Here is a 14,614-nt window from a genome sequence, read left to right on the forward strand (position 1 = left end):
GAGATGCTATAAACTCCTTTCTGTCTTGCTCGGCCGTTGGTGCCTTTTCTGGCCAGCCGACCTTATTGAAGTAAGCCGTCATCCTGAAAGACAATGAGTAAGCTTCGTGTGCATCTTGCATCTTTGAAATGATGTATGCATATAATACTTCATATAATACTACGTTATTACAGCCACAAACAAGTTCATATTTTCAGCAACTCGCCATACAAATCAACATCCCATGTGACTCCAAAATCAAGCAATTCAAGAATCTCTCAATCCCACACACTAATTTTAAATCTAAATCCATTAACAATGCATAATGATGTATCAAGAATGCATCTTCCCGCAACATCAAAGTAGGCCTTCGGAAATGACAGCCACACCCTTATGCCTACCCTTGCAACCTTCCATAAACCATTTCTTTCAATTTCATCGTCCCACTTTCCCACCTCCCATTTATAGGAGCCCTCTCTCTCTCTCTCCCTCTCTCTCAATGGTAAGGTACGCGTGTGAGCACTCGAGCAGGAAGCTTTGGGCAAGCACGTAGCAAGGCAGGCAACACGAGAGCTGGTCCCCGGCCATGGCCTCGAGTTCACAAACCTATCATACAGTGTGTTCAAGAAAATTAAAAAAAAAAAAAAAATATGGGGTGTGGATCACCAAGGAGACCTATCTGCTCAACGACATCTCTGGGCAGGCGATGAAGGGCGAGATCATGGGGCCCAGCAGGGTGGGGGAGTCGATGTTTCTTGACGCCTCAAAGGCCATGTCAAGATAGATGGGAAAGCAGTAAGCCTCTCAAGATACTTACATACCTTCACACCAAACACACTGTATACAATGTTAATTGTGTTTTCTTTTTGCAGGTGACAGCAAGCCATATGAAGATGATCTCATCCTATGTGATGCAATATGATCAGCCCTTTCCTGTGCTCACTGTTTTTGAGACATTCATGTTTGCTGTAGAACTGAGGCTTCCACCATCCATCTCCACAGCTGAGAAGAAGAAGAGAGTTGTTGAGCTTGTCAATCAGCTTGGTTTAACAGTGAGTAGTTGCTGCCTTTTGCCTTCACTTTCTGTCTCTGTCCCTTTCTCTCACATCGCAACTGTTTATGGCAGAGTGCAATGCATTATGCAGACATACATAGGGAATGAAGGGACAAGAGAAGGGTGTCTACTGGTGTTGACATAATCCACAAGCCATCGTCGTGGAGAATCCACAAGCCAGAGGAGGCAGCACAGTGCTCATGACAATCCATCAGCATACTGCTCGCCTGGGGCGTGCTAGCTGTATCGCCTTTTCTTCTACGTCCTGCTCAGGTTCTATTCCAAGAATGAGAGGAAATGAATGAACTTCAGTTCAAACTTGAAGATCTCCTCATTTGTTTTGCTGTAAACGTTCTATATAAAGCTAATTTTACTTCCTAATGAAGTTTCTTGAATCCTTAAAATGCATAGTGAAAAGCAAACAACATTGGCTATGTTATAATCTTGGAGATTCTTGATCACTTCAACTGAAGAATCTCCCATCTGAAACAACCATTCAACCTGAACTGTTGTAGTAGTCTAATATGCCAATTGTTATGGATGAATAACCATTTTTTCCCTTGATAAAATATGCATGTTATTAATCATGTATTGTTGTATTTTTTATAATGTATCAGTGTAATTTCAGGTTTGTGGGTCACTCAAGATAATACTCCGTAATCAATTTTGGCAAAAACCCCTATCAGACTCAAGGGAGTGTAAAATAATAATAATAATAATAATACTTCTATTCTTGATGCAAAAATTAATCTTTATATAGTGCTACTACATTTTTGCAACAAGTTCAACACAAAAATGGACTAAAAGTCTAGAACAATGTTTGACAGAACAAAAAAAGGACATTCAAATTCTTAGTAAACAAAGGCTTACCACAAACTGAAACTTGAAATGTTTTTATTGTATCTTAATTATCTGTCTACCTTATTTGAGGCTTCTGCTAATAAAACCAGCCTCTCAGTTTGTTGCTGGAACTGGACAAGTCCCTGGAGACTTCACCGACAAGCTCTTCGTGCCTGTTCCGGCAGCACCGTAATCCCCAGATTGACATTCACCATTAGGTGAAGCACTAATCACCCTGCTATGATCATTTTGCAATATTTGACACGAAAATTGCAGATTATGAACATTGAACTAAGCAGAAGAATGCGTTTTATGTCCAGTATGGAGTGGATGTTTTGCAGTTAAATTTCAAAGGCATATGCACAAAGAAAGCGCATCTCGTATCATGAAAACGGACTAGTAGAGTTGGACGCTGATAAAGATTTCAAAGAAAACGCGGGTTTTGAATAATGATCTATGCAGAAGTGTGCTTTATGTCGAGTATGGAATAGAGATGCGAAAGGAATGGAAGTTCTGTAGTTAATATAAAAGGCGTATGCACAAAGTAAGCGCGTCTCCTATCATGAAAACGGACTAGTAGACTTAGACACTAATACAGATTTCAAAGGAAAAATGTGAATTTAGAACATTGAGCTAAGCGGAAGAGTGCTTTTATGTTGAGTACGTAATGAAGATGGGAAAGGAATGGAAGTTCTGTACTTTACTCTATATTAGCGTTAAGTGACTGTGTAAACAATCACATAAGTTAGTTATGAGATGAAATAAAGAAATTCAAAGATTGGATTTGTGGAAATGATTTGGGGGGTTTTGTATATTTTGTTTTGTTGTTAAGTGAGCGTAATATGTGGGCTTGATCATTGATCACATGTAGTGCTTGATGAATGGTTGTGGTGTTGGCCTACTCGTAAAGAAAAGAAATGGTTGCATTATTATCTGATGCTCATGCTTTATAGGAGTGTGTGTTTGGTCAGCCAATGATATGTCACCACAATTATCCGCACAAAACGGACTAAAATGAATCCGATATGATTAGATGTGATCGTGCTCGGGATTAGGGTCATCCAAAGTGTGATGATGTTTGGATTGATATTGATGGTCAATCAAAATTAGTTAAGTCATGATTCATTGATAAGGGAATTCACTCAATAATAATTTCAATATTTTACAAAAAAGTAGAATTTTTAAAAAATTGTAGTACACCATTTTTAGAATAATCAACAAAGAGAATTAGTTTTAACCCAAATATTCCTAAATATTGTGTAATTTTTTAGAATTATAATTATTTTTTACTATAACATTAATCATAATGTATAGTGCAATAAAAAAAATTATTTCAAAATAAATGTTATTAAAATAGATAAATTATTTGTGGGACATTGTGAGACACAAAATTATGAGATAGAGGATCTCATGGGAGGGCCCGACTATCGTCACACTTTTATTTTTATTGAAGTTATTTATAATTTAAATCATAATTGTTGGAAAGAAATCAATTAGTGGAGTAGCAATCAAGAAAGAATCTCGTGATTAAGGAATTAGCGTGTAATTAAGAAAATAATTGGAGGAGAATCCTTACCATGTTTAGCCATTGTTTAGCCTATAAAAGAGGCGTGTAACCTAGACTGTAATATACACTTTTGAATGAAATAGAAATCTCTTCCTTTTATCATGGCATCGGAGCAAAGGCTCAGAAACGAATTCATCATAGCCTGAAAAACACCAATATCTCGGCCAAAAGGCTTCAATCTGCCTGCATCACAAAATGTCAGATGACGAAGAAAAGCCAAACCTCGGCGATACGAGGTTAAAGATGAGTAAAAACGTTACTCTAGCAGTCAGACTCAACGGGACAAATTACCCACTTTGGAAGAAACTAATGAAGATTGCGATTGTCGGCAGACGGGCAAACCGACATATCACGGGTGTACCAAGACCACCGGAACCAGGGAGAAGGGCTACACCGAGTGGGAAGAATCCAACATGATTGTTTTTTCATGGATACTCGACAATATCAATACAAAAATTGTCATAGATTTTGCTCACCACCACACTGCACAGGCTCTATGGGAGAGCCTATCCGTCACGTTCGAAAACGTCTCGGATCCGTACCTGCTCTACGATCTAGAAGAGAAGGCTGGGAAAATGGTCCAAGGTGAACAAGAGCTCGAGACTTACTGGCGCCATCTACATGGGCTCTGGATCGAGATTGATCGATGCCACCAATGCCCAATCGACTGTTGCGATAAAGGCGTCGGTCAGTTCAGGACGTATATAGGAACGAAGCGCTTGTTCAAGTTCCTAACGGGATTGAATGAACGGTATGATGGGATTCGACGAGATATTCTAAAAGAATCCCCACTGCCCTCAGCCGAGACCGCATACGGATGGGTGAAACGAGAAGCTACCCGACTGAAGATCAATGCGCCGGCAGCAAACTCAGATCACCCAACCGGCGCAACCAACGATGGCTCATCACCGGGCGGGATAGGGCTGGGATTCGCAGCCCGAAATCAAACACCACAACATCAAACCCAACCACCGCGAGCCGCCGCGCCACCACCAAACCGCCGAGGAGGGCTCAAACCTGACAAATCCAAATTATGGTGCTCCAACTGTCAAAAACCGAGACACACAAAGGAAAATTGCTTCCTCCTCGTAGGGTTCCCAGACTGGTGGGATGAAGGCCAAAAGGCGAGAGCACGACTCGCAGTTGGAATCGGAGAAGGAGGTGGCCTATTCCATGAAACCGCCGGAAACCGAGAGGCGGTGAATGCCCGAGGGAGAGCGGGCGACGCCACCCAACAGCAGGGCGGTGGCGGCAGCGGCGGACCAGCGAATCGGAGAGGCCGCATTCGCCGAACGGAGGGGGAGTTCTATCGGAGGTAACGGCGGATTGGGGTGTGGCGACCCTAATCCCCAATTTAAAATGTTGAATTTGCTGCATTGCCCCCTCAGTTTTGCCAATGTTAAGTAAAAGACCTCATGATATGAATATTTATGAGCCAGTCCTTGTGTTATTGGTTCTATGCATAATAGTCCTAGTAAATTGCAAATAGGTCCCCAGCCTCATAAAATCCGAAAAACTGCCCCTATATTGCATGAAAAGTCCTTTTTAAGCCCAAATCGTTTTGCACCTCTAGAAAAAATTTCTATAGCATGTATGGCCCAAAGTAAAAATGACCCTAAGGAGAGTGGATGGATATTTGATTGTGAAGCCACAGATACAATGTCGTACGATAAAAATGATTTCTGTGCATTTACTGAGGCTTCAAAGAGTTTGATACAAACTGCAGATGGGGAATTGACTGTTGTTAGTGGGAGTAGGACCATTGAGATTTCTCCCACCTTAAAACTCACTAATTGCCTTTATGTGCCCAAATTATCTCATAAGCTCATGTCCATTAGCCATGTTACGAAAGAGTTAAATTGTACTCTATTGATGCATCCAAATTTTTGTGTATTACAGGATATCAGGACGAGGAGGATAATTGGGCGTGGCACTAAGCGTCAAGGCCTCTACTATGTGGATGAGATTACTCAACAAGGTGGCACCGCGATGCTTGCTCACGGATCTGCTGACAGAGAAGCTTGGTTGTGGCACCGCAGAATGGGGCATCCATCTTCGGGTTATTTAAAACTTTTGTTTTCTAAGTTTTCTAAGTTTAAAGATATTACTTGTGAGTCATGTGTTTTGGCCAAAAGCCATAGACAATCCTTTAAATCTAGTGATACTCGGGTTAAGGACATTTTTTCCTTAGTGCATGCTGATGTGTGGGGCCCTGCGCCCATTACTGGTGATCATGGTTTAAAGTATTTCTTTATTTGTGTGGATGATTGCACTAGATTAACATGGGTGTATTTTTGAGAAATAAATCTGAGATTTTCGAAAAATTTACTCTCTTTTTTACTATGATTCAGACTCAGTTTCAAACCTCTATTAAAATCCTTAGGTCTGATAATGGTAGGGAATTTGTTAATAAGGAAAATAATTATAAAAATAATTATATTTTGTCCCCTCTTACCCTCTCCGGGTATGTCTCAGTCATCACTTGAGAGGGGTCGATACTCTATTGTCGGTCTACGATCAATACTGAAACTTCATAAATCAACCTCTCACTCTAAAGTTGCTACCTCCATCCCAACTCTTCTCTTTCTGTTGTGCGGTTTTTGAAGTTTCATTATGGTGTATGAACTAAACATATTTTTAAAAAGCCCATAAAAGGACTTTTCTTTTTTTTCTAAGTTTAAAGATATTACTTGTGAGTCATGTGTTTAGGCCAAAAGCCATAGACAATCCTTTAAATCTAGTGATACTCGGGTTAAGGACATTTTTTCCTTAGTGCATGCTGATGTGTGGGGCCCTGCGCCCATTACTGGTGATCATGGTTTAAAGTATTTCTTTATTTTTGTGGATGATTGCACTAGATTAACATGGGTGTATTTTTGAGAAATAAATCTGAGATTTTCGAAAAATTTACTCTCTTTTTTACTATGATTCAGACTCAGTTTCAAACCTCTATTAAAATCCTTAGGTCTGATAATGGTAGGGAATTTGTTAATAAGGAAAATAATTATAAAAATAATTATATCTTGTCCCCTCTTACCCTCTCCGGGTATGTCTCAGTCATCACTTGAGAGGGGTCGATACTTTATTGTCGGTCTACGATCAATACTGAAACTTCATAAATCAACCTCTCACTCTAAAGTTGCTACCTCCATCCCAACTCTTCTCTTTCTGTTGTGCGGTTTTTGAAGTTTCATTATGGTGTATGAACTAAACATATTTTTAAAAAGCCCATAAAAGGACTTTTCTTTTTTTCCTCTAAATATTACTCTTTCCGTACACGAAAAATAGACCACATTTGTCATTGTTGGTTGTCCACGAAAAATAGACCAAGTTTAAAAAAGAACCTCACATTTGCTACCTAATACAATTAAACACTACTAATAATATAGACCCCACGTTGCACTAACACTACTCTCTTACTTTACTAATTCTATATTAAAACCCGTGTCATTCACAATGTGGTCTATTTTTCGTGGACGGATGGAGTATTCGGTAATATATTAGGTGTAAGAAACGCAAACGTCACATTATAATGAACGATCTGCTTATTTTCCTTGTCGACAACTAAGGTTGCTTCCACAAATATGATTGTTGGTGATGTTTGTATTTAAAATCAATAAGAGGAAGAAGAGAACATATGGAAAAGACAAGAAAACTGTAATGGTTTATTTTCAGGTTGCATGTTGGAGTTGTTACATCAGACCCATGGTCCCATACATTGTATCTCACTTTGTTTCACGCTTAACATTTATTGCATGTCCCAAACATTCCAAAACACAAACATATTAGAATTAGACCTCTGCATTATTACTTCTTTACTATCTACACTTGAGAAAATATATGCATAATTCAATACTAAATCTCAATTTTTGAATCTTGTTACAAATTTAACCCTCCGGCAGCGATACTATCGTCGTCTCCTCCTCCGTTGAACAATAGCCAAACAACATCAGAATGTGAACTCAAGAGAGAATAAAAAAGAGTTCATTACATAAAGAAATTTGGAATAAGCAATGTATCATATCCTGCCTGCTTTTCAAGGGTGAAATTATGATGCAACAATAAAACATGATTCTAACTTCAAAAACTATCACAACATAATCCCCAATTTGATACACTGCTGAGGCTTTGAAAGACTGTTAGCTGCGAGTGAAACTAAGATTCTATAACAGTTTAACCTTCGAATCCGACAACCTAAACTAGTAGAAGAAGCTGTTAGATATAATCAAAGAATGAGGTTTCCCGGCTATATACACAACTGGTGTAATTTACGTTGCTACAATCAAATAAACGAAACTTTCGCAAGTAATAGACCCATGGCCATGTCCACTGCCATCCGAGCTTTCCATGATCACTTCTAAGTAATGCTGCCTAATATATGAACAAAGAGAGCACAGAGAAAATCCCACCAAAGCTGAATATTTAGAGATCATTTAGACGACCGGTGATTTTCTTCTATCAGCGTTAAGTTTTCACTTTTATGGGGTCAAAAAATACATTCGTTATATGAATATATACATGTCGGACTCGGGTTATCTTTCACATAATAAACCTGCAGGAACACCAAAGAGATCCATTCAGATTAGCCACACTTTTAACCAGAGGCTTCTAGGGCTATTATTATTTCTAGGCCATGCATGAAATGAGGAATTAATTATATGGAGACAAAAACACAATGAAAAGAAGCATTATAACATCTCATTCGGACCATCATTTTGTGTATAAAATAGTTACAGATCTTTAACATAATTCTAACAGATTGTGACTCCAGGTAAGCATCTGGCAGCCTAAATTTTAGTTTTTAGCAAACCAATGGACTAGCTAAACATTCACAGCAAGGCGATGAATTTATCAATCCTCTTTCTGATGAAAAACAGTAGGCATACTTATTATATTACCATTAAGAGCGGCATGATAGCCTCGTTTCTCTGCTAATCCAATATCTGAAAGAATCAGATTGCCCTGCAAGATAAGAGTAACAGGAAATTCCTTTCAGATAAATGTAGTAAACAGAAATTCCATTCACAAAAACTGGGCCTCAATATTCAGTTTCTATAAGCTTCTGCCTATTAAGTACTAGTAACATATGATATAATGTAGTCAATTGCTAGACATCTTGTTATTTGGTCAGGTAATAGTGGAAGCCCGACTCGTCATTGCAAGACAAATGACAGATTGGACTCCAGAAAAAGGAATTTTATGTGATTCCACAAAAGCAACAAACTGATGCTAATTTTGACACTTAATAATTGTAGCTTGTTGTTAAGAAAATAGGTACCTCTCGAGCCATCAGCTGTCTCACATTTTCAGCATAAAATTTGGGATCTTCCTTTTCTTGTTCTGAGGAGTGATAAACTGGTAACTTCTTCACTTCAATGTAATTCACAAACTGGCATAGAAGAAGGATCACATGACGCACCTGTGAAAGATATAAACTTCATGAGCAAAGTAATGAGACTATTTGGACCACGGCTGCACACAAGCAAGAGTATTTCCTTGGTCATTAGTGATTTCTTCTATCGGTGTTAGGTTTTCACTTTTATGGGGTCAAAAGAAAAAATAAGTCCCATACAGATTGAGAGTATCAAAATAGTTTAAAATAACCAATTAAACCCAAATTAAGCAGAGAAAATTTCACCAACAAATTTAACTTTCTACCAGTGCAAATTCTAGAGCATATGTAGAGATGAAAATCTCTCCAAGAGAACTAAATAATGAACTCTAACAGAGCACGATAGAACAACTTACCCCAGATATTGAGTCCCATGCAGGACTAAATCTCTGGTAAGGATATCTTAAAATGATAGGAACTACTGGAGCCTTTGCCAAAAATGCACGTAGTCACCATTTGTGGTAGTGCCTTCTGTTAAAAGACAAAAGACTAGTTAGACAAACTAGAGCCTCTCTTGTACCTAGAACATCTAAGATAGTAAATCCATCCAATAAGGGGATAAGCAACTTTTACAAACTACTCTAAAATGGCAGGTTAAGAAGCAATTTTCAATGCTACCTTTTGATTCATTTGCCAGTATACCACAGAAGAAAATACTGCCATTGATATGCATTGTATTTTCATAAAATCATGCAGAACTGATTATTCAGAAAATGTATCTTTATTTCTCACTACAACCTCATTCTTTGAAGGCATGGATCAGAGTGACTAAATAAGTCAACAGATAATAGTCTGGAAAGGGTGCAAAAACCAGAAGATATAAATGTCATCACAAAGATGACCTGGGAAAAGCAGCATCTTTGGAGCAAAGTTATCTTGAAAAGCTTCTTGAACTCGTTCAGTGATAACACCTGCAAAACAACAAAGACACCTTGAGTATAAAATAATTGGATCCAATCTAGTACAGTCAGAAAGCATGCCCTGTGCACACCAGATTTTCGCATGTTCACATAAATACCTAGTTAACTTTCTGATTTGAAGTAACTATCTTCTTTAGGAATAAGATTAGGCTTTACTCTTAAGGGTTGACTATAATGGTAATGAATTTCGTGTGGTTCACGTAGGTTTCTTTTTATTTTGTCAGTCACACTAAGGTGACAAACTAAAATAGCATTTCATCACAAAAATAGATTTATTATTCCTGTTTTCATCGTCCCAAGATTACTTCCTTTCGTTTATAATCTACAGCCAAATTATTCACTTGGTGCAGTGAAAGAAGATTTACCTGAAACCCTTTTGAAATCTGATGACTTTGATTCACGCTGCACATAGATACAACCGAGACACTTGCTGTAATGAGAAAATGATAAGGTAAATAGTTACACCGGTGGCATGCATCTTGGAATAATATACAGGTTCATATATGAGAAAAGAAAGTGGGTGAGCAAGATCTATGCTTGAACTTGAATAAATAAACTTATCCTTTTCCATTAAGATATCAAAGTAGAAAAAAAAAATGTACTGTACCTTTTACAAAGGGAGCATATTAGATTGCGAAAATAATGTAAAGTGGGATACAAAGGCAGTTACCAGTTCCTAGTGGGTTCGCAAAAAAGGATTATTCATGCAAAAATTCAAAAGACCCTAAATTCCTAAATCTTAAACCCCATAATAACGGAACTCCATAATTTGATGCGATCACATTTACAAATGTGAACTGAAATGTGATGTATAAACAGCACAGCACATGGAGCATGTAGGAATTTGATTTCACTTGTATTTTTCTAACAAATACATATTGGAGAAGCAAACAACAGGTTTTTTGTTACGTATTGAAATATAAGAACCCACCTTACAAGACCAATAAGAGGAAGTTTAGCCACAGATCTCTACAGCAGCATATCAACAAAAAAGATAATAGGCATGTCAGCATTGCATTGAGTTAATATGCATCTGAAAGACATATACATATTACTATAACAGGAAGTATTAACTCACCTTGGCAACAAAGCTTGGGAAAGTGGAAGACATATGATATAATATTCATTACTATCTGCAGACTGAAAACATTGAAAAAACTTATTAGGCAAATTAAGAATATCACTTAGCCAGACATATACTTTGAATCTTCAGGAAGCAAATCTTATCAAAAAAATAATTATGATGCAAGCAGCCCAATCAGTAAAAAATTTGATCTACTAATCAAATGATTATATGATAATTGTAATATCATCTTTATAAACTCATCATAAAGAAAAGACTGAGTATTGAAAATCTCAAACAAACAGCCTTTTTAAGAGTGTATTACCAACTTAAGACACCTCATCACCACATCTGCCAGTGAAATGTTAAATCTTACTCCCCTGGCCCTAAAAAAATTGCCCATTTTGCAATTTAAGCCCATCTCCTAAAACACTGCCCATTCAATTTTTGGTAACTACCGTAATTATCAGTCAGACCACAAAGACAACTAGAGAAAAAACTTTCTCTTCCCTGGAACACTATCAGCATGCCCTGTAAGCAAGGCAGGAAATGATCTCTTTGTTTATTTTGAAGCAAACTGATTCCCATCTCAGATAATGTCTCGGCTTGTTTAGTACTTCTGGAATGCTGAAACATAATTTAGACATCCTCTTTAGCTTTTCTAGTACAGTAACAAATTTCATCCAATGCCATTCCACTCTTCTCATTCACCAATTCATTACACGCACAATGTTGTTTACACAATCACATAAAGCGTATGCAAACTGATTCCATATTATAAGCGTATGCGCAAAGAAAGTGTGTATTCTATGTTACATCAGACTAGTAGACTTAATCATGGAATACCAAAATCATGGTGTTTTCAATTATGATTAAGGTAACCTTGCTTGAAGAAGAAATGAAATCTCATTTCAAATGAGGTATGTGTAAAGAAAGTCACAAGAGCTAGAAATTTACCTCTCCTTGCACTTCTCCAGGAACCGGGCTAGAGATTTTCTGCGAAACTGAAGAACAGTGTCTGAAAACAACATACCAAGGAAGAAGATATTAATGTCTATGAGGATGTAAAAGTAAGAAAATACAAAAGCAGAAGCAAAAGAGAAGTACCTGGTGATAGAAAGCTTGCAGATTTCAGATGGCTTAGCAGCACTCATCTCAGTCCTAATACCAGCCCGGCCAACAGACTGGGAGACGCTAATAGGGGTCGTTGGTACTGCGTAAGGCTGGCTTATGGTTAGCCTGTCGGGAGCTGAAGGTCTAGGCACGGCCATCTGAACCGGAGCTGCAGGAGGCATCGCCTTAGGAGTCACCAAAGGTGCATTTCCGGCTAATAGCAATATCATTTTGATGAACGGAGTTGCAGCAAATGGACTGACACACACTAAGCCTCAATATAAAGAAAACACGTATATAGTGTACCTTCTCGGGAGTAATGTTGTCGTAGGCACAGACTGAGCTGTTGAAGAAGATAGTTAGCTGAGCGGGCGCGATGGAGATCTTGGGTGAGCTCCTGCACGACAAGAGTTGATTTTAGCCTCATAGTTAAAACCATCACTTTTCTTGGGAGGTTTTGAATGACTAATTTTCACAGTATAAAGACCTAAAATCAGTTCTGCCCAACGACTGCGGTGTTAGAGGGATTGGCCATTGGGCCTCCGACTATGGGAGCAGCATAGGTGAGCCACAGCAGGTGAAGGGGTGGTGAGTGCACGACGGATGTTGTGTGCATCCATGCGGATTCGAGTATGTTGTCATCGTATAATGGACCCCGCCTTGCTTCTCGGCAGCATTGCTTTTCTGCACAACTAAAGAGACAGCCTAACACTAAAGAGACACTCAAATCAATCTATTGCTATCAATCCATCTATTAAATTCTATTACAGCAAATCAATACACTTATCACATTCAACTAACCAATTTAAGAAGCAATACAGTTAAATAAATGTCTTTTAATTCTTGCAAAGCAACAAAAAGGATTCAAACCAATCAATCAAAACTTATCACAACAATCAACATACTAAGCAATACAGTTAAATAACTGTCCTCTAGTTCGTGAAAAGCAACAGAAGGGATCATCAAATCTATTACAACAAATAATTCAAAACTTACCATAACAAACTACCTGTCATCTCAATCTTACCAAAACAAACTAACCAATTAAAGAAACAATACTGTACCTGTCATCTCAATCTTCAACATATAAAGCAACAAAAGGGATCCAAAAATGGGGCTACAAACAACCTGTGAGCCAGGAAACTGGCTGAGATTAGAGTTGAAAACGTTGGTATATAAGTTAACCAGACCAGATGATGCAAGTTAGTGGAAACCAGTCTTAGGTTGCTTGTCTTCTTGACCACCTTGACCAGCCCTTGTTTGAGAATGACCACTGCATTGGTAAGCTTCTCACAGGAGCTGATTAACAAAATCAAAAAATATACAATGAGATGAAAATATTAATCAATAATCAAGAATGAATCAATATGAGCAACAGATTTTCTTGCTCAGAGACACCTTTTTTAAGGACTTAATTACCTAATGATTAACAACCAATAAGTTAATTGGTAGAGTGTAGTTCTGAAAAAGCCGCAGACAAAAATCACAAACTGCAGTTCTCTTAATATCTTTAATCATAATCAAATACTAGCTAGGAATCTAAGATAAATTAAATCAAATTAAAGAGATGAAATAATAAAAATCAAAAGTAAATTTCATATGCCAAATTCTCAAAGTTACTGGGAGTACATAACGTTTCTTTTTTCAACTTTCATAAATTCTTATTACAACCATACTATCAAGAAACTTTAAAAAAAAGTTAAAGAAAATACCAGCTTCGTTTATTTCATCAGGAAACTCCTGCTTCACAATTTGGTCGATGGTAACAGACACTGATTACCTACAGATTAAAGCTTGTAATTAAGACAGGTCAAAAGGCCAAAAAGAATTATTACGAGCATATCAGTTGGACATCGAAGTAGAATCTCACTCAGTCACTCTGTAATTCTTCGTGTGCCAAACAGGACAAGGCATCTGCTTGAAATTCTTTCCATGATGGTAGAAGTTGGCATGTTCCTACAATGAACCATGAAGAATTAATGATATATAGAAGCAAATAATGTGCACAAACTACTTGAAAGAACCATACCTGAACAGGAATTGCTTATTCTTGCACCTTAGCGGCCAAAAGTAATGAATGCCAGTGATGACTATGATGTTATTAACATCATAATCATCATACAGTTTATAACAGAGTACTATAATACCGAATAATTAAAAATAAGCAACAGTGATAATAGTGTGTAATCAACATTCATTTTGCATCCAGAAATAATTAAAAAATAAGCCAACACCATTGAAAACAAGTCTATATTGCCAATAGAGAATTCCCATTATACAGGAAATGAGAAAAATGGCTCAGTCTTTTGCGGCCAATACAGAAGTCCCATTATACAAGAAAGGTATCGTGATTGATCAGCATTGAATTTGTGTAAAAATTGTATAGACACTAAAGCAAAAGTGAATCTATTAACAAAAATCCTCAAGATAGCACATTCTTCTCTCAGCTTTATCAGACCAACATATCCACCATCTCAATAGTGGTGGTGGTGGTGGAAGTAGTGGTGGCGTTGGAAGAAGGGGCAGTGGTGGCGTAGGAAGAAGGGGAAGCAGGGATGGCGTTGGAAGAAGGGGCGGTGGTGGACTCCGGGGCATTGGAAGCAGGGATGGCGGTGGAAACAGGGGCGGTGGTGGACTCCGGGGCGTTGGAAGCCGGGGCGGCGTTGGACTCCGGGGTGCCGTGGGT

The 14,614-nt window shown here is 38.1% G+C and overlaps 1 protein-coding gene and 1 long non-coding RNA gene across 3 annotated transcripts; one reads left to right on the forward strand and one right to left on the reverse strand.

Moving 5' to 3' along the window:
* Window positions 1-122: 122 nt before the first annotated feature.
* On the reverse strand, window positions 123-3,668 carry LOC148934067 (uncharacterized). 2 transcript variants are annotated; one of them, XR_016135021.1, is made up of 3 exons: window positions 1,954-3,668; window positions 655-1,309; window positions 123-585 (listed from the first exon to the last, which is right to left on the reverse strand). It is a non-coding gene; the product is annotated as an uncharacterized LOC148934067 (long non-coding RNA). The 2 variants fall into 2 exon arrangements; XR_016135019.1 differs by having other exon boundaries at window positions 123-1,309.
* A 185-nt stretch (window positions 3,669-3,853) lies between these two features.
* On the forward strand, window positions 3,854-6,212 carry LOC148934068 (uncharacterized). Its single transcript, XM_089063651.1, has 2 exons — window positions 3,854-4,755; window positions 5,340-6,212. Exons 1-2 carry the CDS (start codon window positions 3,854-3,856, stop codon window positions 5,359-5,361), a joined length of 924 nt encoding a protein of 307 aa, XP_088919777.1. The 3' UTR covers window positions 5,362-6,212.
* The last annotated feature ends 8,402 nt before the right edge of the window (window positions 6,213-14,614 follow it).

The sequence above is a fragment of the Salvia hispanica genome, chromosome 1, assembly GCF_029641045.1.
Source record: "Salvia hispanica isolate PSC_SH4W2 chromosome 1, Shi_PSC_v1, whole genome shotgun sequence".
In the NCBI taxonomy this organism is placed as follows: Eukaryota; Viridiplantae; Streptophyta; class Magnoliopsida; order Lamiales; family Lamiaceae; genus Salvia; species Salvia hispanica.

What these genes read in the sequence shown, in the direction of transcription:
- LOC148934068 (XM_089063651.1), top strand. Translation starts at nt 3,854, where the DNA reads ATGATTGTTTTTTCATGGATACTCGACAATATCAATACAAAAATTGTC. An exon ending in GAGGGGGAGTTCTATCGGAG is followed by an intron (nt 4,756 to 5,339) that starts GTAACGGCGGAT and finishes TGTGTATTACAG; the next exon opens with GATATCAGGACGAGGAGGAT.